The sequence below is a fragment of the Enhydra lutris genome, unplaced genomic scaffold, assembly GCF_002288905.1.
Source record: "Enhydra lutris kenyoni isolate GAN:26980312 unplaced genomic scaffold, ASM228890v2 scaffoldscaffold22, whole genome shotgun sequence".
NCBI classification, from domain to species: Eukaryota; Metazoa; Chordata; class Mammalia; order Carnivora; family Mustelidae; genus Enhydra; species Enhydra lutris.
The window spans coordinates 26,279,332-26,304,774 of NW_019154106.1; the positions used below are offsets into that span (position 1 = coordinate 26,279,332).

The 25,443-nt window shown below is 46.6% G+C and overlaps 1 protein-coding gene across 1 annotated transcript; it reads right to left on the reverse strand.

Moving 5' to 3' along the window:
• Positions 1 to 22,156: 22,156 nt before the first annotated feature.
• On the reverse strand, positions 22,157 to 24,327 carry LOC111149945 (four jointed box 1). Its single transcript, XM_022507218.1, has one exon. It carries the CDS (start codon positions 24,235 to 24,237, stop codon positions 22,936 to 22,938), a length of 1,302 nt encoding a protein of 433 aa, XP_022362926.1. The 5' UTR covers positions 24,238 to 24,327; the 3' UTR covers positions 22,157 to 22,935.
• Between the last annotated feature and the right edge of the window lie 1,116 nt (positions 24,328 to 25,443).

Below are 25,443 nucleotides of genomic sequence, written 5' to 3' on the forward strand. Positions count from 1 at the left end.
GCCGAGAGGGGATGGTAGAACAAAGGTCAGAGAGGCGACTGATGGGATTAGGACACACTACTCCAGATAGGGCACCTTGGCAGACTAAACTGAAGGAATCTGGGAAACCAGCAAAGCAGGAACAACATGCAGTCTCCCCCATCTCTTTCCTCAAATGGATTGTGAAACTCCAGAATGAAAAGTGCTGTCCCTGTCCAGGCAGGAAGGGAGACCTTCTGATCCCCAGAGATGGGGAACTGGGGGGGTGAGAAATCTCTCCAGATAAACCTTGTTAAACTTACCCTCATCTTCTGGTGACTTCTTTACCTTGGACTTCCGCTAGCCCAGACCCCTCTGTTTTGTCAGTTCTTCACAGATGTACTGTTTCTTGGAGTCCTCCTTCTCTTTGAAGGTGTCCAGGTACATGTAAACCTTCAATAAAATTTGTATGCTTTTCTTCTGTTAATCTCTGTCAGTTGAATTTTCAGACCCAGCCAGGCACCGTAAGAGGTCCAGTAAAACTTTTTCCTCCGCTGCACAGCCTCTGACCATCTGGTCTGGCTGTCTCAGGGTAGGGGACCCTCAAAGGTCTGCCCAGAAGCCACTGGAGATCTCAGATCCCACCATGAGTCTGCCAGCAACTACCTCAGGAGCAAAATGGCTTCTCCTCTCCTGCCTTCCAAATATCTCCTTAGGGGCTTCTGAGTGGCCGTTCTGAAGCTGAAGCCAGGCCAGGAAAGGGGGCGAGAGATCTAAGGCTCACTTCTAGAGAAGCAAAGAGAGCAGAAGCAGAGTACTTCTCTGCTGTGGGTAATCTAAGACACACTATTATTTCATGCACCACTGCAACAGGAAAAATGGGGCCAGTCACACCAACACAAAGCTTTCCCTTCCTCAACACTGAGGCACACGCCCATTTCAAAGATGTAAACATGCGTGTGCATGTGTGTGCCACAGGGAAGTGCCTCTGATAATTGATTTCAAACAGAAGAAAAAGTGAAAAACCATGGGCTGTTGTGAATTTCTATCTCCAAAAGAATGTGCACCTTTGGGAAACTGAGGCCGTGATCCAGCCCGCAACACTGTCAGGACCCCTGAGCCTCCAGGTGGGAGCAGAAAGGCCTGCCTCCCTCCAGCCCTGAGCAGGCTGTCCTGATGTGCCTCTCGGCCTTCCCCGCAGTGGCCGCAAGGAAACGGCACATTCCCGCAGAGCTGAGAGAGCTAATTGTCTTTGTTTGCCTCGAGGCCAACCTTAAGGGTTTTCTCCTTCTTAACTTTTTATTTTTTGTGAAATCTATTACACACACACAAAAAGTGCACAAAACCTACACCCAGTCAAGAAATGGAACATCACTGGCACCCCCGAAAGAGCCCTCTTTGGAGCCTCTCCTTCCTTCTCTCTTGATGGCAGTCACCAGTCACTACCCTGCCTGCCATCCCTCCAGAGCTGTTTTGGTTTTTTTTGAAGATTTTATTTATTTATTTCACAGACAGAGATAGGCAGAGAGGCAGGCAGAGAGAGAAGGAAGCAGGCTCCCTGCTGAGCAGAGAGCCTGATTCGGGGCTCGATCCCAGGACCCTTGGGTCACGGATCACGATCCAAGCTGAAGGCATAGGCTTTAACCCACTGAGCCACCCATGCACCGCCCCGCCCCCACGCCCCCCACCCCCAGCAGTTTTGCCTGCTTTGAAGTTGCGTATAAATAGAATCACACAGCAGGTCCTCCTTGGGTCTGGCCTCTCTCCCCTATTGTCATTTGTGAGTTTCATCCTGTTGTATGCATTGCTGTTGGGTGGTCCAAGGATGAGCCTTCCATTGTCTTGTTGGGTATTGGGGCCATTTCCCTATTGGGGCCATTTTGCGATTGGGGCTGTTGAGCTTAGTGCTGCTATCAAGATTCTGTTGGGCGTTAGTGGATACTACCCGCTCTTAAGTGTTGTGTGCAGACTACACTTCCTTGCTTTCATCCCTCGGGAGTGACAACAGCTCTGCTCCAGAACTTTTCCAGACAAGCTTTCTCCAGCCAAGGACTTGAACCCTGGAAGCACGGAGAAGAAAATGCCTTTCTTGACCGCAGACAGGGAAAGCCCAGAAGAGGCACATTGTCTCTGGGCAGGAGGAAGAGTTTGAGGCTGATGAATATACCAGGGCACGGCTGCCGGTAAAGAACTTCCTTCTGAAAGTGTCTTTGGGGAAGGTTGGTTGCACCTCTGCCTGACTCAGCACCTTGTTACCTGGGCGGATGCAAAGTTAACAGGCTTCTGGAGCTTCTCTATGCATCGCTGGATTTTGCATCCATGGCAACGCATGCTTTACATACCGTTTTCTTTCCAACAATGGGAAATTAAACACTTGGTATGAAGCAATGGCAGATTTCAGGTGAGGGGATGGGGGAGGGGTAAGACTGTGTCTCCGAGTGGCAACTTGTCAGACGGAATGCCCAATGCAACGCACTTAAGGAAAGCTATTGATACAAAGCCTCCTTTCTCTGTGGCGTGCAAGGAAAATATGTCTCACTGTCTGCTTCCCTCAGCTTGTCCCACTCTTGCTTGCTGATTGCATCCCAGAACGTAAACTGCACACACACACACACACACTCACTCACTCACGCACAGTCAAGTAGCAATTTTCAGGATGAAGCAGAAAAATTGAAAAAGCTACCGGGGTGCCTGTGTGGCTCAGTGGGTTAAGCATCTGCCTTAAGCATAAGCTCAGGTCAGGATCCCAGGGTCCTGCGATGGAGTGGGCTCCCCGCTCAGCAGGGGGTCTGCTTCTCCCTCTCCTCCTCCCCTCTGTTCCTGCTCTGTCCCTTGCTCTCTCTCTCTCTCAAATAAATAAAATCTTGAAGAAAAAAAGAAAAAAGAAAAAGCTACCGATCTTCAGAAAAGGGGACATTCTGGTGGCTTACTGGTCAGAGTTGGGTAGTAGGTGCTCACTAAATATTTGGTTAAGAGGTAAATGAATGAACGCATCCACCAGCTCTCCAGCAGTCGGGTGACATTGGAACCCGCCTTTCATATTGTACACCAGTTTCCTTATTATGACTCTTTTTTTTTTTAAAAAGATTTTATTTATTTATTTGTCATAGAGAGAGAAGCGAGAGCGAGCACAGGCAGACAGAGTGGCAGGCAGAGGCAGAGGAACAAGCAGGCTCCCTGCCAAACAAGGAGCCCGATGCGGGACTTGATCCCAGGACGCTGGGATCATGACCTGAGCTGAAGGCAGCTGCTTAACCAACCGAGCCACCCAGGCGTCCCCTTATTATGACTCTTAATGACTTAATTCTGTGATTATCTTTATGCCCTAATAAAAGGGCTTTTAACAATTAGGGGCTGGCTCTCTGAAGTTGTATTTTAGATTAATTAAGCAGTGCATTTAAGAGCCTCCACTGTCTGTTAATGCCAACACGCTTGAGAGCAGCAGGTGGGGCAGTATAGTGTTTTTGATAGTGACAAGCCTGCCTATCTCTTTTTTTTTTTTTTTTAAAGATTTTTATTTATTTATTTGACAGACAGATCACAAGTAGGCGGAGAGGCAGGCAGAGAGAGAGAGAAGCAGGCTCCCCGCTGAGCAGAGACCCCGATGTGGGGCTCGATCCCAGGACCCCGAGATCATGAGCTGAGCCAAAGGCAGAGGCTTTAACCCACTAAGCCACCCAGGCACCCCTAGCCTGCCTATCTCTTGGGTTTTGTTTTCTTTCTTTTTTTCCCTTTACTTTTTGTTCGCCCCCCCCCACCAACCAACATCAAAAGAGAAGGGATGACATGACCGGCTGGTGGAACTTGCTGGATAGGAAATCGGCCGCAATGGTGAAAAGCAAACAAATAGTGATTCTCTCCTTCTTGTCTCCTTTCATGTTGAAATCCCCCCAATAGAGTTTCAGGCATAGGAAAAGAGCCACTGACCTCATGGACAGGAAGCCCTCCTCTTTTCTCCCTGGCCCTGGGTTTAGGGGTCAAAGATCTCAGCACCTTGGCATTTGTGGGGAATGTTACATTCTGAGACAGGTTTTCGTTTTTGTAATAAACACTCATAAACACACACGCACCCACAAATGCGTGAGTGCTTAATATTTAGAGTCAAATCTGGCAGGTAGAAATGAGCCCTGTTGACAAATCTCTATTTATTGTGTTATTCCACCAACAAAAGCTCAAATGCTAACTAGCTTTGTGAATAATTTGTGGATGGGAATGTGATCATTTTTCTAAGTCAGCCGGTGGGCTCAGTTCATTGCACTCCCCACCTAAAAATAAATTCTCTGGCTGACTGTGAACATACCGATACTTGCGGCAAGTGGAGCAAACTTATGGGGACCATTAAAGTGCCAGGGCATTGGAAAATAACAGGGAAGTGGATACTGATTTGCATTTATGTCATAAAATAACTTGTCACCTTCAATTTATCACAGTAATTGGTACCAGAGGAGAATGTGTGATGCTTACGCTTGGTTCAAAGCTACCTTTCTTCATCTCCCACTCCCTGCCTCTCCATCTCCTGAAATAGTAATGGGTGCACTTCTAATGATAAATGATCTTGGACCTTTTCTGTGTCCCTGGCATTTGGGAACTGAGATGCATTGACTTATTCAAAGAATTTAAATGTCACAATCGTCTGGTGATGTACATGTTATTATTACCCCCATATCACAGATAAAGAAACCGAGGCACAGAGAAGTGATTTGCCCAAGGTCATAAAACCAGTAAGAAGTAGAGCCAGGATCTGTGCCCAGACAGTTAAGACCCTAGAGCCTGTGGTCTCAACCACAGTTATCATGGTTACCTTGTAATGTACATCCTAACAGAAATAGTGGGCGTGGCTTCATCAGTACCTTGGAAAAGCACCCATCCCCAAGATATTCAAACTGTTAAGAAAAACATACCTCAGAGGACACATCATTTCAAACCAAGAGAGAGACCTGGCAAGGTATAAGTAAGTTATTCCAAATGGGGTTAGAAAAATAACCGGTGGTTTTTGGTTATTACCGATGCAGATCAGGCATGGTCCCCTTGATTACAGCGGAGTGCTTTGAGTCTCGTGATTTCATTTCTACAAGCCAACCAAAGCCACTCATGACAGATAGCTGCATCCTTATTAGGGAAATTCTCCAGGTCTCCTTCCACTTAGCTTTTGTCAGAGCATTTGTATATTTAAGTTCTGCCAATGATAAGTTGACTTCTACTGACAGATTCAGAAGTATTTCTGAATTGGGGTGTCCTGTGTTTCAGAGGGCAGGTGAATTTGGCTTCCTCTGACTGTCTGGCATATGAATGCCCTGAAAGAATGGGGCTTTTCTTCAGGCATTTCAGGAGTATGTAATTCTTGCTGCATTTGATGATGGGCAGATCAAGGTTAAACTCTCCCCTCTCTCACTGTAGCAGAACTTGGGCAACTTAGTACACCTCTTTGAGCTTTGATTTCCTGCTCTGTCAAAAGAAGCTGATGATACCTCCCTGAAGATTAAGTAGGGTAAGAAAGGTACGCACATATAGCTAATGCTTTAGGATACTTTCGACATTACAGCAATGAATGCCCATGCTTACTTTCACTTGGCTCATGCTTCGTAAGTACACTACATGCGCTATCCTGTGTGTCTCCCTTTTTAAATTTGTGGTAAAACATATATAACATAAAATTGACCACTTTAACCGTTTTGAAGTGTACGGTTCAGCGGCATGAAGTACATTCACATGGTTGTGTGACCCGCACCACCGTCCATCTTCAGAACCTTTTCACCTTCCCTCCCTAACTCTGTCCCATTGAATATGAACTCCCCACTTTCCCCTCCTTCCAGCCCCTGACAGCCACCGTTCCACTTCCTGTCTCCAACAATTTGACTTTTTTCGGGACCTCGGAGAAGTGAAATCACACTGCGCTTGTCTCTTTGTGTCTGGCTTCCTTCGCTTTGCGTACCATCTTTATCCATGTTGTAGCATGAGTCAGAACTCCATCCATCCCTCTTGAAGACTGAATAAATATTGCATTACAGGCACAGACGATAGTTGGCTTATCCATCCATCTAGCAATAGACATTTGGGCTGTTTCCACCTTTGGGCTATGGTGAATAACGCTGCATAAACATAGGGGTACAAATTCCCTGCTTTCAATTCTTTGGTGGGGTATGTACCCAGACGTGGGATTTCAAGGTCATATGGCAACTCCATGTTTAATTTTTTGAGTCTGGGTGTCTTTTGTATACCTTATTTGGAGTAGGAGTGATGTTGAGAGGTACCCTGGGCAGTTCCCAGATGTTCCCAAAGGACTGCCCCACCATCAGTCCCAGACTAGTTCAAGGACCTACAAGGCAGCTCCATAAAAGCAGGGGGCATGCTGCTCAGTGGCTGGGGCTCTCTGTTGCCCGCCTTTCCTCCCCAGTTACAGGTGATGGATTGCCAGAGCAGGGAAAGCAATTCCAAAGATAATGGTATGCAAACCAGAACAGGGAACAGTATGGTTTAAAACTGTTTCTTGATTGTTTTGCTGTAGATACGTGTCTGAATGTGACACATAGCCCACCTACACCCCATTCCCCCCTCTCTCTGCTGGAAGGGCTAAGCCAGGCACACTAGGATGTGGTAACCCTTCCTGAACCAGCATCAGCGACTTCCTCAAAGCGTACAATGTTTCAGCAGCCCTGACTCTGAGCCATGAGTTAGCTGAGAAGCTGCCAGCTACTTGATGACATCAACTGTTCTGTAATTGACAGTCGCTGAAAAAGTCTCATTATCACCAATCACGGGAGAACCCCATCCATATCACACCTGTCAAGGCCATCAGGTTGGGTCATGTGTGTACCCAAAAAGGCAGCTCTAACATCACACATGAGGAGAATCCTGCATTCTGATGATGCTGCTCACCCATCCAGCCCCGTAACCCACAGGGAAGCTATGGGAGATCAGAAGTCACCACTATTCAGAAACCAAACTCAGTACGCTTTTTTACATTCCTTTAACCTGTTGCTGATCTTAGTAGAGAGAGGAGCTTTTCAGAGGAAGAAGTGTTGACTTAGGGTTTGAGCAAATGGCAGGAGGTTAGTAGATCTAAAGAAATGGTTAGGAGGGAGCGGGCTCTCTGAGTCATGGAAGTACAGTTGGTCCTTCAATGGGCACTTGGCAAAGTCAACTTCCTAAGCCACCCAGACACGGCTTTCCAGGAAAATTACTTCTGGCAACATTATCGGGGTCTGCTCAAAGGGAAATATCACCAGGATTGTGTGACCTTCATGGGTTCTGGCAGCAGAAAGACTGGGGATTGTGTAATTATGTCACACAGGTAAATTACTTCTCTGTGCCTGGTTCCACATCAATGAAATAAAGAGAATGAAAAAAAAAATCTACCTTGTTTGGCCATTTATTAAGTAAATGGGCTTGGGTAGGTCAACTTTCAATGAGCTAATGGGTAGACTAACTCCTGTCTCTAAAGAATTGTGAGATGAGGCAAATTTTAAGACAAGTCAGTGGTTCACGTAGGTACTCAATAATTATTAGATGGGACTGTTTTGAGCTACCTTTCATCCTTTTGATGGTGGATGGGGCATAAATAATCAGAATGTATATATAGAAAATAAAATTTGGACTCAAAAAGAAAAAATATCTGTGTTGAGTTTACCTGAGGATGCTATCGCTGCCATTTCTGCCAGGATGTTTCGGTCTGAGGCCACCTCCCACACTAGAAGGCAGATGCCTTTCGTAATCGGATTCTAACAGCCCCGTTAAGTGGTTAAGTGAGATGCCCCTGGAGCCAATAATCAGGGATCAGATCGTGGCACCTCAGCTTCCAATCCTTCTGATTTTGAAGAATTTCTTATTTTCTTGTTTTGTCAGTCTCCTGATCTGTAAAACAGGACAAGAATTGTACATGCCTCAGAGGTCATGATTAAATTGAAAAGAAGAGTTAATACTTGTGAAGGGCTTAGGATGGTACCCGGAAGGGAACAATGGAAAAATGTTGAATAAAAGTTAGTCATGATCATTACCCGGAAGCTTGTCTATGCTACCGCGGTAGCCCGAGGGGAGAGGCGTAGATAGTGCCCGCTGACTTCAGAGCGTAGATGGTTCGTATCTCTTCCTGACTCTTCCTGACTCTTCCTGACTTTTTCCTTTCAGGGACAGCACACTGCTAGCCTGAAATTGGCCGCGGTGGGAGTTTTCCCACCATGAAAATTGGTGAACACTGCAAATCAGCCTCCCTCCCTTCTTCCTCCCCAAAGCGGCTCGTTAGATGTTTACCAACAAACTGTTGGGCACGAGGGAGCTCCTGGAGTTACTCAGCCTGCCTTTGCCCAGGTCCTGGGCCAGGGGAGAACAGGGGCACCAGGCAGGTCAAAGGCTGCTCTCCAATCAAGCTGGTGGGGAGAGGCAGATACTCTGTCTCCCCTGACTCTCTAGTCTTCGTCCCTACCTATCCTTGTGGCAACGTGACAGGTGCAGGTTGTCAGAGGCTATCTTTCAAGACATCCCTTCTACCCCTTCTACTTTTTGAATATTCTGTTTAGTCAGGGATCTTTAATTGTAAGCCACAGAAACAAATTCTGACAGACATAAGAAAAAGAGAAGTTCGGGGCACCTGGGTGGCTCAGTCAGTTAAGCGTCCACCTTCAGCTCAGGTCGTGATCCCGGAGTCCTGGGATGGAGTCCTGCATGGGGCTCTCTGCTCAGCAGGGAGTCTGCTCCTCTCTCTCCCAACCCCCTGCTTGTGCCCTCTCTCTGTCTCTGTCTCTCTCTCTCTCTCTCTGTCAAATAAATAAATAAAATCTTTATAAAAATATCCAAATGGTAACAAATGATGCACTCACAAGCTTCAAAGGGGGCTTGAAGTAGACTGTTTCACACAGACAGGTCCCAGGCAGCTGCAGAGAGTTCTGGTAGGGAACCCCTCCACTCTGTCACCAGCCAGAGTAAATAGGCTTTAAGTTTTTATTTGTTTCTTGCTTAAGAAGCAAAGTCTCAGGAAGGAGAATCCAATTGACTGAGCTGAGACCACGTGCCCACTCGTTGGCTTTGAGGGTGTCTAGATTTAGGATTCAATCAAACCACCCACAACAGGGTAGTTTCCCAAAGTAAACCAGATGCACTTGAAGCAATGGATGCCAGGTGGCCACAACCACGACAAATGATCCTACCTACCCAGTCCTTGGGGGATGAGGCGGGCGGGCAGTGGGGAACGTTTTGTGGTCCCTCTCTGCAAAAAGGAGGGTCATGCCAACTGACCTTAACATGCGTGGTCTTTCACAGAAGGTGCTGGCGGCATAGATCAGCGATAAAAACCCCTGAGGCCCACCAGACTGTAGAACATTACCTCAAGGGAAGAGCTGCCTGCCCTTAGCTTGAATAATCCCAACGTTCATTGAGTTCTCAAAAGCCCATTTCACACAGTGATCTCCATTCCGGCATTCTCCGGGGAAGGACTCAAGAACTCAGTCGCCCTTTCCACCTCCAATTTCTCCCGTTCCTGCCCGGGGTGACTAATACCAGGATGGCTTTAAAGACAGCTCCACAGAATCCCCAGGGACCTCTAATCTTGAGATGGCAACCTAAGGCTCTTTGTTTCCTCCCAGGACCCTGACCATTTCTATGGGCTCCAGCTAAAGCCCTCGGGAACGTCTTTTGTAAACCTGTCAGAAGTACTTGGGGCCTTAGTGTGCCGTTTCTAGTTTGAAATTCCTTTTCCTTCTTTTCCTCATTGTGATCGATTTCAGAAAGGTGGTTTTATCCTCTCTGGCTTGTGCTTTTTTGGTTGTTATTTTGTTGTTTAGCAGGTCTGTGGATGATGGCTTTGTTCCTTTCACACTGTCTGGATGATCTCCCTTTATCAGCAGGTTTCTGTGGCTTGTCTTTGGAGGCATGTGCTAAGACATTGGTTCAGGGGAGAATCACTAGTGAACCCCCCAAGACATGGGAAACTGGCTTTTCGTAGGATGACTCATGGGAAGGGAGGGGTCCTCAAGCACGCTTCTCGTGGACTACTGATGTGACAGTAACACAAACAGGTTAGGTGTCTTTTTTTTTTTTTTTAAGATTTTATTTATCTATTTATTTATTTGAGAGAGAGAGTGCACGTGAGCGGAGGGAGGGGCAGAGGGAGAGGGAATCACAGATTCTGCACTGAGCTCAGACTCAGAAGCAGGGCTCACTCTCTCCACTCCGAGATCGTGACCCTAGCCCAAAGCAAGAGTCAGAAACTCTACCAACACAAGCCACCCAGGCTCTCCAATGTTACGTGTCAAACACGATTATAAAACACCGAATATTTTACTATATGAGTGGGTAGAAATGGGTAGAAAAGAAGCCATTTAATCTGCTGGTGTCTTGTGTCCTAATTCCTAATACTTCCTGTTTCATTACTACATGCTAGGTATTTTTCTAAGCGCTTTCTGTGTGTTAACTTATAAAAGGTAGGTCTTTTTTTTTTAAGTTTTTTTTTTTTAATTTATTTGAGAGAGAGTGAGAAAGAACATTTGAGAGAGAACAGTGAGAGAGAACAGTGAGGAAAGAAGGTCAGAGGGAGAAGTAGACTCCCCGTGGAGCTGGGAGCCCCATGTGGGACTTGATCCCGGGACTCCAGGATCATGACCTGAGCCGACGGCAGTTGCTTAACCAACTGAGCCACCCAGGCACCCAAAAGGTAGGTTTTCTTATTATCCTTATTTTCAGATGAGAAAACTGAAGGTCAAAGAGCATACGTAAGTGCCCAAAGTCACAGAGCAAAAAATGGAGGAACCAGGGTCAGAACCTAGAGTCTTTCTGGATTCCAGTCCTTTGTTTTTAAGCTGTAGTATCTCCCTAAGGGGCAGGGGTCATGTGATACACTTCCTGCCCTCTGTGCCTGGGCACAGGGTGCCTGCTTACTTTTGTAGCCTCAAATCCCGCAATTCTCCTTCTGTGACCACACTCTCCAATCACACTGACCTTTTTTCATTTCTGAACAGCAAGCTCCTTCTCTCCGAGAGCCTCCAACATGCAATTCCTTCTGATTGAAATGCTCTCCACTCCCTCTTTTCCCCTCTACGCTGGCTGACTTCCACTCATTGCTCTGGTCTCTGTTTAAATGCCACATCCCTCAACTTCCAATGTGAGGTTGTCCCTATTAACACTCTCGTAGGGCCATGTATTTTCCTGTCATCCCATTTATTACAGTAATGATTTGCTTAATGTCTGTCTCCTCTACCAGGCTTGACACTCCAGAAGACCAGAAACTATGTCTCTCGTTTGCTGACCTGTCCCCGCCCCCTAACACAATTCTTGACCTGAAGTAAGCAGCCAGGAAATATTTGTGGAATGAATAGATGGTTAGTGTTGGCTTGCCAAAGAAATGAAGGCTTTGAATGAGACAGGGCAACCAAAGATAGGGCTTAGGAGATGACTCCATTGTTTCATTATACTTTATACCCAGGGGGTGTTATTCAAATTGTGTAAGGAGCAATCAGAACTTACTGTTGGCCTTAGTCCTGGGACACTGGTCCAAGAGACTTCCTGCTGCTTTCGGTGTTCACCTGTTAGTGGCTGGATCATGGGTGTAGGGCATTGTTCAGGAGAAGGGCTGGGGTGTTTGGGAAAGTGGGAGAGGCTCTCTGGAGATTCAGGTCCGTAGGCATTTATCAACGGACCCGGAAGTATTTCATTAGTCTGATAACCAACAGAAGTGTACTGACAGATACAGCACATCCCCGAGCCATGAGTACTCATTTGAAAATAACCCAAAAGGGATTTCACGTGGAGCTCCCACTTCTGAGTTGCTAAGTTTAAAGGCATTACGATAATTCATATGGTATGAGTCATGCACCTAGGATCATAGCATCGGAAAGGGTACACACTTTCTGCGGAGTTGGGTCATGAATATAGATTAAAGGGAAACCTTTGATAGGTCTCAACTCCAAACACAGGGAGGAAAACAGAGCCATTCAGCAACTTTTTGGAGGACATCTTTTATTAGCTTGATGCCTTGAGAAGTCAGAGATGCTCAACCTCTTCTTCATTAGCATTTTGATGTTGCTAATGTGTCCCTGGAGATGGTCTCACTAAATGATGAAACTGAACGAGCTGCCCCTGGAAGGGCAAGGTCAAGATGCACGTGTGACAGCCATGGTGACGGCAGAGCTTGGTCTTCAGGGTCAAGCAGCCAGAGGTTAAGTGGTAAGGGCTGGACTTGGCCTGGTTGGGAGCTATGGTGGAGGAAGGAAGCTGACTGCAGATGGAAAGTCATTTTCCCTGAAGTTGCTTGACCTTCCTTTAATCCTGAATGTAACCAGCTGAGGCCCTAGCTCTTTTGCCTCAATGTGGCATTGCTTTTCCTGCTCTGATGCTGATTGAAGGTCAATTGGAGGGCAGGGTGTTCCAGAGGCAAAGGCTGCCCCCTGGTCATTCTACCACATGGGATTCTTTTTAACAATCCCTCCCCATCCCCCTGTCTTCTTGTTCCCAATCCTTGCCTTTCGTCTTCCTATTTAATCATTTTTCCTGGCTTATATCTCAAACTTGCCCGTGGCAAACAGAACCGAATTTGTTATTGACTCCTGGGTCACTTGTTTCATGGATTATTTCAGGTCAAATTCTACTAAAGTAAATGTCTCCACTGTGGGGAAATCTCTCCGAATAACCAAATAGGGCATTTACTCCTCAAGTAAGGGCTAGCTTATCGCAAGCAGCGTTTGATAGCAGGATCTAGAAAGAGCACAGGTGGGCTTTGTTTCCAACAATAATGGCGAACTACATGACCTAAAAACCTTCCCTCTATAAAACTCTTATAAATGTTTTATAAAATATAACAAACATCTTTTTAAATGCATTGCTGAGCTCATAAAAATGTAAGGAAAATCCCCAGGGATCCAAAACAAAGAAAGAATCAAAATCAGAATGATAGGTGTGAACTGAAACTGGGGCTGTCATGATTGTGTGTGTGTGTGTGTGTGTGTGTGTGTGTGTGTGTGTGTGATCTTTGTAGTCAGGTGATTTGGGTTTAATGTGCTCCAGCTGGGGGTGGGAAATTTGGATCTTTCCAACACCCTGCATAAAACTAAGACCCTCAAAAAAAAAAAAATTCTATCTTTCCAGCAAAGGACAGTATGAGAAAAGATTGCTTTGTCTTAGCCTGAACTCTGAACTGGTTGGGGAGAATAAAAGTCTCTGGGAAGACTCCTCCTGTTGTCATATGTGTTTGGTATTTAAATTTACACTGTCATTCAGGACCTCAACTTTGAGGCAAAATAATTAATATAAAGGTGAGCTAGTTTTGTCTTTTATCGTGGGTTGCCTGACCCAAGGAAATGAAATGTCTTAGGAAGGACGTATGTTCAATCCAAACAAAATGGGAGATCCCAGGTAAAAGCCTGGATAAGCATGAGCTCACCCTCCTAAATTACAAAATACAAAGCTTCTGTGAATCAGGTTGTCAGATTTAGGAAATAAAGCAGAACAAGACCCCCAGGTAACTGAATTTTAGAGAAACAAAAAATAATTTTCTCTACAAGCATATCTCAAATATTGCATGCAACATACTTATACTAAAAAATTATTTCTCTAAAATTTAAGGTTAAGTTTAAATTTTACATGGCAGTCCTATCTGTTCAAAAGTCAGGAGACATACAGATAGCAGGAACAGACCACCCCAGAACCCCAGATGCTCGAGTAATCAGAGCTACACTTTCGAGTGATTGAATACACTCAAGGATTTACTACATCTTGAAAACATGAGAAAAGAAGAAAGCATTTTAAAAATGAGAAGGTTTAAAAAAGAACTGGATACTACTTTGGTAGACAGGTTGGCAGTTTTTTTAAATAAAAGTAAACAGGATCTTATCGCGTGACTTAGTAATTGCATTCCTTGGTGTTTATCCAAAGGAGATAAAAGCTTGTGTCCAGGGTGCCTGGGTGGCTCAGTTGGTTGGGTGTCTGCCTTCAGCTGGGGTCATGATCCTGGGGTCCTGGGATCCAGTCCCACATGGGGCTCCTTGCTCAGCGGAGAGTCTGCTTTTTTCTCTACCCCTCCTCCCTGCTTCTGTTCTGTCTCTTACTCTCTCTCAAATAAATAAATAAAAATCTTTAAAAAAAAAAAAGCACTTGTGTCCACACAAAAGCCTCCATGTGGGTGTTCATAGCAACTTTATTTAAGATTGCCAAAAACTTGGAAGCAACCAAGACCTTCTTGAGTGGGTGAATGGATTAATAGGTTGGAGAACATCCAGAGAATGGAATATTACTCAGCACTAAAAAGAAATGAGCTGGGGTGCCTGGATGGCTTAGTTGGTTAAATGTCTGCCTTCGGCTCAGGTCATGATCTCAGGTTCCTGGGATTGAGCCTTGCATCGGGTTCCCTGCTCAGGGGAGAGCCTGCTTCTCCATCTCCCTCTGCCTGCTGCTCTGCCTACTTGTGCTCTCTCTCTATCTCTCTGCAAAATAAATAAAAAGACTCTTTTTTTAAAAAATGAGCTATAGAGCCATGGAAAGACATGGAAGAATGTTAATTGCATATTATTAAGTAGAAGGATTCAATCTGAAAAGACCACACATGTATGATTCCAACTATATGATATTCTGGAAAAGGCAAAATTATGGAGACAATAAAATGGGGTTAGAGAGGATAGAAGAAGCAATAGAAGGAGAAGGGGAAGGAGAAGAAGAAAGTTCTTTCTCTCTGTCAAATAAATAAATAAATAAATAAAATCTTAAAAAAGAAGAAGAAGAAGAAGTAATAAGCAAACAGAGGACTTTTAGGGCAGTGAAACTATGTATTTGTATGTTACTATAATGGTGGATACCTGCCATTATACATTTAAGTCCATAGAATGTATAACACCAAGAGTGAACCTTTATGTAAACATGTACTTTGGGTGATAATGATATATTAACATAGGTCCAGCATTTGTAACACATGAAAACTCTGGTAGGAAATGTCTGCTGGGAAATGGAAATGGTGATAATGAGGATGCTATGAATGTGTCAGGGGCGGGGAGTATGGGAAATCTCTGTACCTTGGCTTAATTTTGCTATGAACCCAAGATTGCTCTAATTTTTTAAAAAACGAACTAAAAATGGGGCACCTGGCTGGCTTAGTCTGTGGAGCATGTGACTCTTGATCTCAGGGTTGTAGGTTTGAGCCTCACATTGGTTGTAGAGTTTGCTTAAAAATAAAATCTTAAGGGGCACCTGGGTGGCTCAGTGGGTTAATCCTCTGCCTTCGGCTCAGGTCATGATCTCAGGGTCCTGGGATCAAGCCCCACATCGGGCTCTCTGCACAGCAGGGAGCCTGTTCCCCCTCTCTTGCTGCTTGCCTCTCTGCCTACTTGTGATCTCTCTCTCTGTTACATGAAGAAATAAAAAATCTTAAAAAAAAATAAAAAATAGAATAAAATCTTTAAAAAAAAAAGAACTAAAAAGGACCTTTGGAAATGAAAATAAAGTCATTGAATTAAAAAAGACAAAACAAAACTTCAGCGATGGATAAAATTGTTGCTTATACACCGTTGGAGAGAGAATAGGTGAACTCATAGACAGATCTGAGGAAATTACCTGGAAGGCAGGGTAGAAAGATTAAGAGATGGAAAAAATATCCTGGTACTTGGGCTATGGGGGTAGAAAAAGATGACCTCACTTATGTCCAATAATATTTCTAGAAGGAGAAAATAGAAAGAATAAGAGAGATAAAATACTTGCAGAGATAATGACTGAAATTCTTGCTAGACTGAAAAAAAAAAACAAACCTCATTAGATTTAAGAAACATATCATGTTCCTGTGAGAGAAAAACAAAAATAAATCTGTGTCTAAATACATCATAATAAGATTAGAGGACACCAAAGCCAAAGAGAAGATCTTCAAAGAAACAAATTACAGAAGGCCAATATTACAAAAAAGGGGGGAATGGAAAAAGAAAGGAAGACAAAAGGGAAAAACTGAAATGTACAACCTACTCTTTGGTGTTAGATCTATTTTTGAGCAGTGGCCACATCTCTTTAACCTTAACCTCTTTGAGCCTTACTTTCCACATCTGTAAAATAAATATTCCATCCAAATTTATCGTTGCTAATTCTCTGCAAAATGCCCAACACAAAGACTCATTTGTTAGTACGTGTTCAGCAAAAAGGAGTTATTATTGACAGAAGTCATTTCCCCATGATAGAAATTCCTACAGCATAACCCTGCCCATGAACCCAATCTCAGGATGAATAATACTTAAACGTATGTCGTATTACAGAGAGCAGGTGTCATCCTTGCTGCAAAAACACCAAAACAAAACAAAGCAAACAAACAAAACAACCCCTCCCCAAAAAACCTAAGCTTAAACCACCATCATGGGACTCCCTCAACCTTCCAAGACAAGCTTTAGAGATCGAACCTCCCTGCAATCTTGTCAGCAGGACATCTTCAGAATTACTATAAAAAAATCTCTCCTTTTGTAGCTTTCCTTGTCTTCGAGACTCTCCTAAATTCGAAGTGAAACCCAAGACCAGCTTGTAAGCCTTCCTTGACCTCCCTCCACAGCAGCTTACAAAGGTATGCTACAAGGTCTGTAGTACTTTCCTTTGTCACAGCACTGATCATATATTGTCTCTGCTCCATTACGTTCCAGCTTCCTCAGTAGACTCCAGGCAACTTGAAGGCAAGCCCCTTACCTATCTTGCTCACCGCCAAATCCTTAGTCAATGACTTGGAACTTTTTAGGAGACACTTAAAAAGTTATTGCAATGTCAATAGAAAAGAAATTGGGATTTAGGGATGGAACTCATTTACAGAGTTGTTGTACATAAACAGATGGTATTTTTCTAGAGTTGAAAGGGATTCTAGAGAACATCAAGTCTTCCCATTGCTTTTCCAGATGGGAAAAATGAGGAGTTCATCAGTTTGTCTGAAAGTCTAGGGCTATTTATGAAATGGTGGAAATCAGACTCAAATCCAGCTTTGCCAGTTCCCAAATGGTACTGCTTATGTTCTATCCTGATGCCTTCATGACCAAGATCATGGCTGCATAAGTGAAGGAAGCCAGGCACAGAAAGACAAGCGATGCCCAATTCCACTCACATGAAATATCTAGATGAGGTAACTTCATAAAGACAGGAAGTAGATGAGAAGTTACCAGAGGTTGGGAAAGGAGGATTGAGGAGTTATTGCTTAATGATGACAGAGGTTTTTTGGCCTGATGAACATGTTTTGGAAATAGATTGCGGGTTGGCTGTAGGACATCGATAATGGAATATCACTGACTTGCACGCTTACAAGTGGTTAAAATGGCAAACTTTATGTTATGTATATTTTATCACAACTAAATAAAAAAGAAAAAAAAGAAGATCACGGCTGTGGTTATAACCCACTGGCTTTGCTTCTCCAGGTCATTTGTAGACTGGGGACACATTCTTTAATGAGCATTTAAAAAAAAATCATTGAGGGGAGGGTGTAAACAGGCCGAGAAAATGCATGATGTAGGACCATCAAATTAAAAGTGACATTTCTCTATTATTAACCCACAATTTCTCAGCAAAGGAAAAGCTCTAAGCTGGCACTGGAAAAATGCCAGGTCCATAAGCTATTTAATTTTTCTGGATAGGGTGTAAAATAACTGCGAAAACCATAAAAGGTACCATATGGCGCCAAAGAAAGGGGAGGGGGGGAAGAGTTCTTTCTTGTTGTTGTTATTACTCAATGAACAATTAGTTCTCTATTCTCCCAAACACATTAAGGTGCTATTAAGAGAAAAATTTCAAAAGTGTCAAGAAGACGTATCCTAAATGGAAAGAAAGTTGAAAAGATAAATAAAATGAGCATTCCGTTAGCTATATTTGGTGGAGTCCCGCAGAGAAAAAATCTTCCGGCTAGGCAGCATCGAGACATAGTTTATTAATGTAGTTTTCCCCCACAGCAGGACATAGAAAGAGAAATTGGTAAAACAGTCACATTAAAAAATTATGACTCCTACATCTGATCTTTATGAATACACAGAGAAGAAACTGTCCTCTTGAGTTGTCCTTGGGCCTTCACAGAGATGTGAAGACTCTCCCATCCCCCCAAAGCCCTATAACAGCACTATTTGCTCACATGTGGTTGGAACAGACTGCAAGTTACTTCCCACATTAAGGGAATCTTAAAGGTGTTTATAAGCAGAACTTAGGGAAGATTTTGTGTAATCCTTCCAATTACATTTTGAAAGAAAGCGCTTCAGTCTTCTGTTTTTAAAGAGCATGCAAAATTGAAATCTGTATTCCCTTTGGGGAAAAATTGTAGTCATTGATAAATTGGTTATAAATGGAATTTCTCTGGACTCTTAGAGCTGGAAGGGAGCTTACCCATCATCATCATCTAATCCAATGTTTTCCAGTGGGTAGTCTATGCCCCACTCATGAGTTACAAAATCTGTTTAGAGGGTCACAGCTAACACAGGGAAGTAAAGCGAGAGGAGGGTTAGAAAATATTGAATTGAATATCAAAAGCATTTTGCATATACTGTTTTGAGAAACTTTTGTTTCAGTTGTATGCCTGTGTGTATGTGTGTGTGTGTGTGTGTGTGTGTGTGTGTGTGTGTGTGTGTGTGTACATGTTGGTTCACAATGTAAAGTGTGTGCCTTGCTGTGAGTTCTGGTCAGAAAAAATGGGAAAGTCACCGATGTAATCCAACACTTTCTGTCCTAGGTAAGACACCTGGAACCAGAGTGGGGAATTGACTTTCTCAAGTGACATGTGGGTGAGACGTAGACCGGAATCCCTTTTCTCCTTCACTCCTAATTCTGCCAACTTTCACCATATGGCATCAGTGGGTCTGTGAGATGGAGCAGGTGTGTGGAGGGACAAATAATCCATGCCTGGCTTTGGATGATCCACATACTGGATGGCTCAGAAGGTGCAAAATTCCCCAGCTCACTGCAGCCTGGAGTTGAAGAGCCACATGAGAAACAGAATCACAGCCTCCCTGTGAAAAAAGAGGGGGTGCCTGTGACCGCTCACATAGAAGACATTCTCAGAAAGGAGACAACCAGCTGACAACTGTGGGCTTTAGGTAATTCCTGCCAGACTCATGCTCTCTGGCTGGTCTTCCTGAGCCAAAATAGAAGCCTGCAGAAAGTGTTCTATGACTGCAAAGCTAAGGCAGGATGATGGAAGAGGATCCTGCCTGGGACTCAGACTGCCTCTGATTTTGACTTAGAGGAGAAAACTATCTCCCTCACCAAGAAACAAACTCTAACATTGCATTTACTATGAGCCAGGCATGGTTCTGAGAATATTACAAATATTTATTCATTTAATACATGTAATCAACCTTTAGGTCTTTGAGGACTCTCCTAGCTGCAGCCATAGGCAGAAGGTTAAGAGTTGAGATGTGTTACAATAATGGGTTTTTCTTCCTGATACGAAGACAGGAGGGTGAATACTCTTTTTTTTTGCGGGGCGGGGGGGAATGAGAGAGAGAGAGAGAAAGCATTAGAGGGGGAAGTTCAGAGGGAGAAGCAGACCCCCTGCTGAGCAGGGAGCCCAATGTGGGACTCGATCCTGGGACTCCAGAATCATGACTTGAGCTGAAGGCAGTTGCTCAACCAGTTGAGCCACCCAGGCACCCCGAATACTCTTAATAGTGTAAAACTGTGTCATTGACGGAGGGAATTAATCAATAGTCAAATCTAGGGAGAAAAGGTCAACTGCCTACTTTCTCTTGGCAGGAGGAATTGGGAGGAGGTTTGTTCTTGCAAAGAGTCATTACTTTTTGATGCTTTCTAGAAGGGGTGATGAATCTGTAACAAGTCATTTACTTAAAAAAAATTACCCTCCTGTATCTGTAGGATAGCTGCATCTGCTCGGGTGCAAGAAACCACACTCTCAGGCCCATGTAGAGATCAACCCTGCGCCCTTGGCCTCATCCAGTGCTTTACATAGTGGCGGGAGACATTCCTCCATACTTTGTTGAATTCATTTATTACCACACTTCAAACACTGAACCTGACCTTGGAAACTGCTAGGTTTCGCTTTGATGATGAAAATTAGTTGAGGTTTACTGAGTGTAAGAAGGGCAAGAGGTTTTTGAAAGATGAAGAGGAAGTGGGTTTTTTTTTTTTTTTTTTTGGAAGGACCCATTACTTGCCCCTTATGGTTTATACGTTAACATTAAATCCCACAATACTCTGATCGAATTTCCATTTCATAGATGAGGGAACTAGGTTAAATGATTTGCTGAAAGTAAATAGGTAAGGGACAGAATTCAGAATATAGTTTGCCTGCAGAATCCATTACTCTTCACATCATGCAGCAGCCTGAAAGTTTTGGGTGTTTTGTTTTTTTTTTTCATCTGAAAAATGATTTAGCCCTAGCAGTATTCACTGACATGGCAAATCTTTAATTGATCTTTCTATGCCATAGCCTACTGAGTCTCCAAGAGGAATAGCAACAGTTAAAGCCTATTCTCTGTGATTAAGTCTTGGTTCCCTTACCAACTGCACCATGTAATTAAACTTATTTCTCGAACAGGCAGCTATGGTTCAGTAAAGAATCTGAGAAGAGCCATTTAAATTATGCTTAGTTTCTTGCTTTGGGTTAATGGCCAAGTCTGGGCTTGGAACTGAAGTTTAAGAGGAATGTAGGGAATGCTGCTGGCCCAGAACGTACCAGTGTTGATTCTACTCAGGAGTCGGCATGTATTTCCTGTGCAGTCTGTGAAACTTATTCTTGCTCATTGTTTTCCTCGATGAACATGTTGGGCAAAAATGCAGGTTGCTAAATATTTATCCTTTTCTGGGAGCAGCTTGGGGTGACTCAGGCAGCAATTCTCATATAGTTATTAATCATCAGAAATGGAAAACGTTTCCTTTTGAAAGGTGTAATTATCAGAGGTCTCACATGAATTATGCCTTGAAAAAAAAGATACCACCCCTATCGATACATTCTGTGGCTGTGCGAATGAAAAAATTTGGCTTATCCCACAAAGTTTATGGACTTTTTTTTTTTTTTTTTTCAGTTGAAATAAGATTTGGCTTAGCATCAGGCACTGAAAGCGCAGGAATGGTATTAAATGCTGAAATCATACAGGCTATGTTGTAATGTGAAAAATTACAGAGGATTTTGGGAAGGGGAACCCACAGAGATTCAATTATCTTCAGGAGTCTATAAAACCCTAGGCTTACAAATGCACATCAAATAAATAACGGTTACAGTAACCAAAAGTTGAGTTAGAAGTCATTAAATAAAAATAAGATAATAGGCAAGATCACTTGGACCCAGATATCAAATAAAACGTCAAGCTAAAACACCGGTGGGTTGTAAAACACAAACCAAACCCTTCTCCTCTTCCCCCATGGGTCAAACAGGAGCTTAAGACAATCCAAAAGTATTTTCTAAGTTTGCAGTCCCCAAACTGTGAGGATTCAAGGGTCCCATACAAAGTACTGCCCACTTTCTTGGTCTCACTGTGACTGTTCTGAGTGTATCATGCAAATAGCGCCAGGGGAAAAACCCAACACAGTCTCTTAAGAGGGCTGCAGGAGTCCAGATGTTGGAGATTATGATCTCCAGGATGCAATGGAATTTATGCCAGATTTTTTTTTTTAAATGCCAGGAGATAAAGAGAACAATTAATTTATGACTTTCTCTACCTGTTTGCAATATGTGCTCAGCTTATTATGTACATATCGTGATGCATGGTAATTACGATGCTGAAAAAAATGTGCAACACGTGCCCATTGTAGTTAGGTTTAAAAAGGGGGCATTTGTCGTATTTTAGTCTGCACATCTGGTTCTATCATATTTGCCAAATGATTAATATAGAAATATATTACAGTGAAATCCTTTTATATCAGTTTTATTTGCCCGGAAATAGAATACTTTCCTTCCCTCTCCCTCCCCCACATTCTCTACTGAACTCTGAAATTCCCTGCACTAGGGGTTCATTTGAGTGAACAGAACAGAGAAACTGCTCTTGTCTTTGTTCAGTTCTGTGAGTTCCAGTAATCACAACTGGGATAGATATGCATCCTTTGTTTTAAAAAGCACACCCACAAGGGAGAAACCCCAAAGCTTATTTTAAAAGCAGGTAGGGTATCAGAAATCTCCCACAGTTAAAACCACAGAAATTAAATTCTAAATTTTAAATTCCCTTTTATTGAAATATAAGTTTGTTTAGTATATTTACAACACACTTTATGCACATATATACACACAGAAGGCAAATTTTGTCAAATAAAAAAGTTTTTCTTAATAAAAAACTAAAATAAAAACAAAGTAAAGTGCATGAAACTCATTTTCTTCTGGTGGACATCATCACTGTCAAAATTTTGGTGGGAGGGGAGAGGGAAGAAGAAATTCATTACTTGATTCAGTGCATAGTGCCTGTCCTGTATTTGTAGCCTTTAGGGCAAAAAGACATGTGGTAAGGAGCAAGGCTGACAAATTGTCAGGGTTTGTAGGACCCCCCCAGGTTCTGAAGGTCCTGCACTCTTTGTCCTAGCGGGAGCCTTCCCCCAGCTCCTAACAGTGATCTCACCATCACGGTGCTGGAACAAAGGCAGAACAGAGGAAGGGGGCTCCACCAGCCAATGTCACAGCCCTGCTCCCGGGCCACCAGCGCTGCGTTTGGTAGGAAATGCACAATTAGCTCAACGGCTCAAATAGAAGTTTTCCTTTTTCGGAAAGGGAATGAGGGGGCCGGGGAACGGGATGCATCTCCCACAGAGATGGCCACCCGGGGGCCAAACTCCGGCCTCCAGTTTCTTCGGATCCAAACTCCGTGCTGGCCCAGGGCAGAATCCTTTTATAGGCGGGGCGGAGGGGCTGTTAAGCTTCTCGCCCCGGTGAGTTCGTCCTCCCGGAACTTCGAAAGGAAACAGCAGGAGACCGAGAGAAAGGGGCAGGTGGGCGAAGCCGTGAAGTTTTAGCCTCCATGGCTCTCGGGCCACTGGCTGGGCGTTGGCCGGTCCCAGGCGGTGGCTCAGGCGACGGCCCTTCCCCCATCATCCATTCCCCAGGCCGGGGGCTCTCCCTCTCTTCTCCGGGGGACGCTAAGTCCCGGGTCGGCGGCCGTACTTGGCTTTACAGTGCAAAATGTGCTTGGCGAGGAAGTCGAGGCGGCGCTGCAGCAGCTGAGCGTGGGGGTCGGCGAGCGCGGCCAGCTCCGGGAAGCGAGGCTCGTGGTGCCGGTAGAGGCGCAGCAGCCGGGCCGCCGCGTCCTGGCCGCGGTGCAGCTCCAGGACGCGCCGCGCTGTCCGCTCGCGGAACACGCACACCGACTGCAGCAGCGGCTCGTTATACTTGTCCCACATGCCCGCCACCCGGTAGCCGTGCACCAAGCCCGCCTCGTTGTCCAGAAAGATCAGCGCCCCGCCGGGGCCGCGGTGCAGGTTGCTGGTGGCGCGCTGCATGACGCGCGGGTCCCACTGCAGGCTGAAGAGGTTGCTGACGAGCCGGTCGAAGTTGGCCGTCAGATAGTCGAAAAGGATCAAGTCGGTCCACTGCACCAGGTCCACCAGCTCCGCCTGGCTGCGGTTGGCCAGCTCGCCCCCGGCGGCGCGCAGGGGCCGCAGCCGGCCGTCCTCGGAGCGCCAGGGCGCGGGCACCACCACGTCCGTGAGGTTGGGCAGCCAGCGCGTCAGGCTCACCACGCTGCCCTCTGTCCAGTGCGCGGCGCGAAGCTCCTCCTGCACCTGCGCCCACTGCGCGCTGCGAGCCTCCACCCGGGCCAGTGCCAGCGGCGGCACGTGGCGCTGGAGGCCCAGAAGGCGCGCTAGGTAGTAGGACAGGGCCTCGCCCTGGATCTGCTCGGGGTTGATGCCGTAGCGCACGCAGGCGCGGGTGCCGTCGGAGAAGCGGGCCAGCCGGTTGGAGCTGCGCCCGCAGCCGCCGCGTTCCAGGGCCACCACCCGGGCGCCGCGCACCGCCTCCAGCCACGCCAACGCCTGCGACTCCGAGAAGCCGCGGGGCACCTGCTCCTCCAGGCCGCGGCTCCAGAAGACGCCCCCGTGCACGGCGGCGCGCCCCTCGGGCCCGGGCCGCCCGGCTGGCACGTGCCGCCCGCGCTCGCCCGGGGGCCGCCGGGGCTGGCCGTCTGCTCCGGCCGCCAAGGTGAGCAGCGCCCGGAAAGTTTTCAGGGAGCCGCCGCGGGCGTCCCGCGCCAGGGGCGGGGGCAGGGGGAAGCGAGGCGCCGGCCCCGGTCCGCCGCTCCGGGCCGGGCGCCGGGGGAGTCGGTCTTCGGGCGGCTGGGCGCGCGGCGGCAGGAGCCCGCCCCACAGCGCCAGCAGCGAGCCCAGCGCCAGCAGCCAGAGACCCGCGGCGGCGGCGGCAGCGTCCCGCATCCTCCTGCCCATGCTCCCCCGGCCGTGCCGGGCACCTCCGCCGCTTCAAGCCGAGCCCGGGTGCCCGGGTCCCGGCGGCGAGGCGGACCCCGCAGCGTGCTGGCTCCGGGGCTCCGGGCGCCTCAGCCCCATCGCGGCCGCGGGGCTCTGCCAGGCGCTCTGCCCCGCGCTGGGAACTCGCCTCGCCGCCGCTTCCCAGCTGCTTTTGTATTTCGCTGTGAGACCCTCCGGCGGGCGCGATTCACAGGCGCCTGGACCACGTGGGAGCGAGGGGGATCCCCCTCCCCCTCCGCGGCCGCCGCTCCCCGCCCCCCACTCTCCCGCCCCCTTCCCCTCCTCTTCTCCTTAAAGCGGCGATGGCTCTTTCCGAGCTGGAGAGGCGGCCCCACTTCGGTCGGGGACTTCGGGGCTGGCGGCGCCCGCGCGGGGGCGTCGGAGGGGGCGGCGCCGAGCTGGAGTGGCGCGCGGAGCGGGTGGGGACGCGCCTCTGGCCGCGGCGGGGGTCGGAGTGGTCGCCGGGTCCCCCGCGCCGGGGCAGCGCCTGGCCTCCTGCGAAGTTCGGAGTGACCCCGGCCGCGCTCTGGGCGCTGCCTGGCGAGGGTTGGGGCGGGTCCCTTCGCCTCCTCGCTTGACGGTGTGATTCACCCTGCCTTATGTAAATCCACGGGAAGCTCTCCGAGCCACAGGGAATGTGACTCCAGCCCGGTTGGGGGAAACGTCTGTAGCCGACCACTTTGGACCGACTCTCCCTTTTCGAGCGCGCCTGCCACCGCGGGTCACTGGGGGCGTGTGCGCTCTGAGGTTGGTCGTTGCGTCTTTCCCGAGGGTCTCAACGGGGAATTAAACCTCGCTGTGCAAGTAATAGAACACCTAGACCAGCTCCCAGCCATTCGTTCATCCATTCAACGAAGCGTGGTCTCAGGGCGGTAAAACCCGTAGACTCTCCCCGTGCTCCTGGAGCTTACGTTCCAGGGAGAGGTTCAGGTTGCTATGAGAACATTGTAACCCGGGATCCGACCTAGTGCAGGAGGGAGGGGTGTCGGCAGGAGGGAGGGGTGTCGGCGACTCTCTCTCCAAAGAAATGACATAATTTTGCCCAGGAAGAAACTGAGGCGGAAAAGGCTTGCTCAATACGCTGGACTTAGCAAGTGCACAAACTAAATAAAATTCAAACTCGGACCTTCTGGCAGCACGCCACCTGATTTTCCCTCCATCAGG

Excerpts from the sequence above, each read along its gene's own strand:
- LOC111149945 (XM_022507218.1), bottom strand. The coding sequence starts at position 24,237 with ATGGGCAGGAGGATGCGGGACGCTGCCGCCGCCGCCGCGGGTCTCTGG.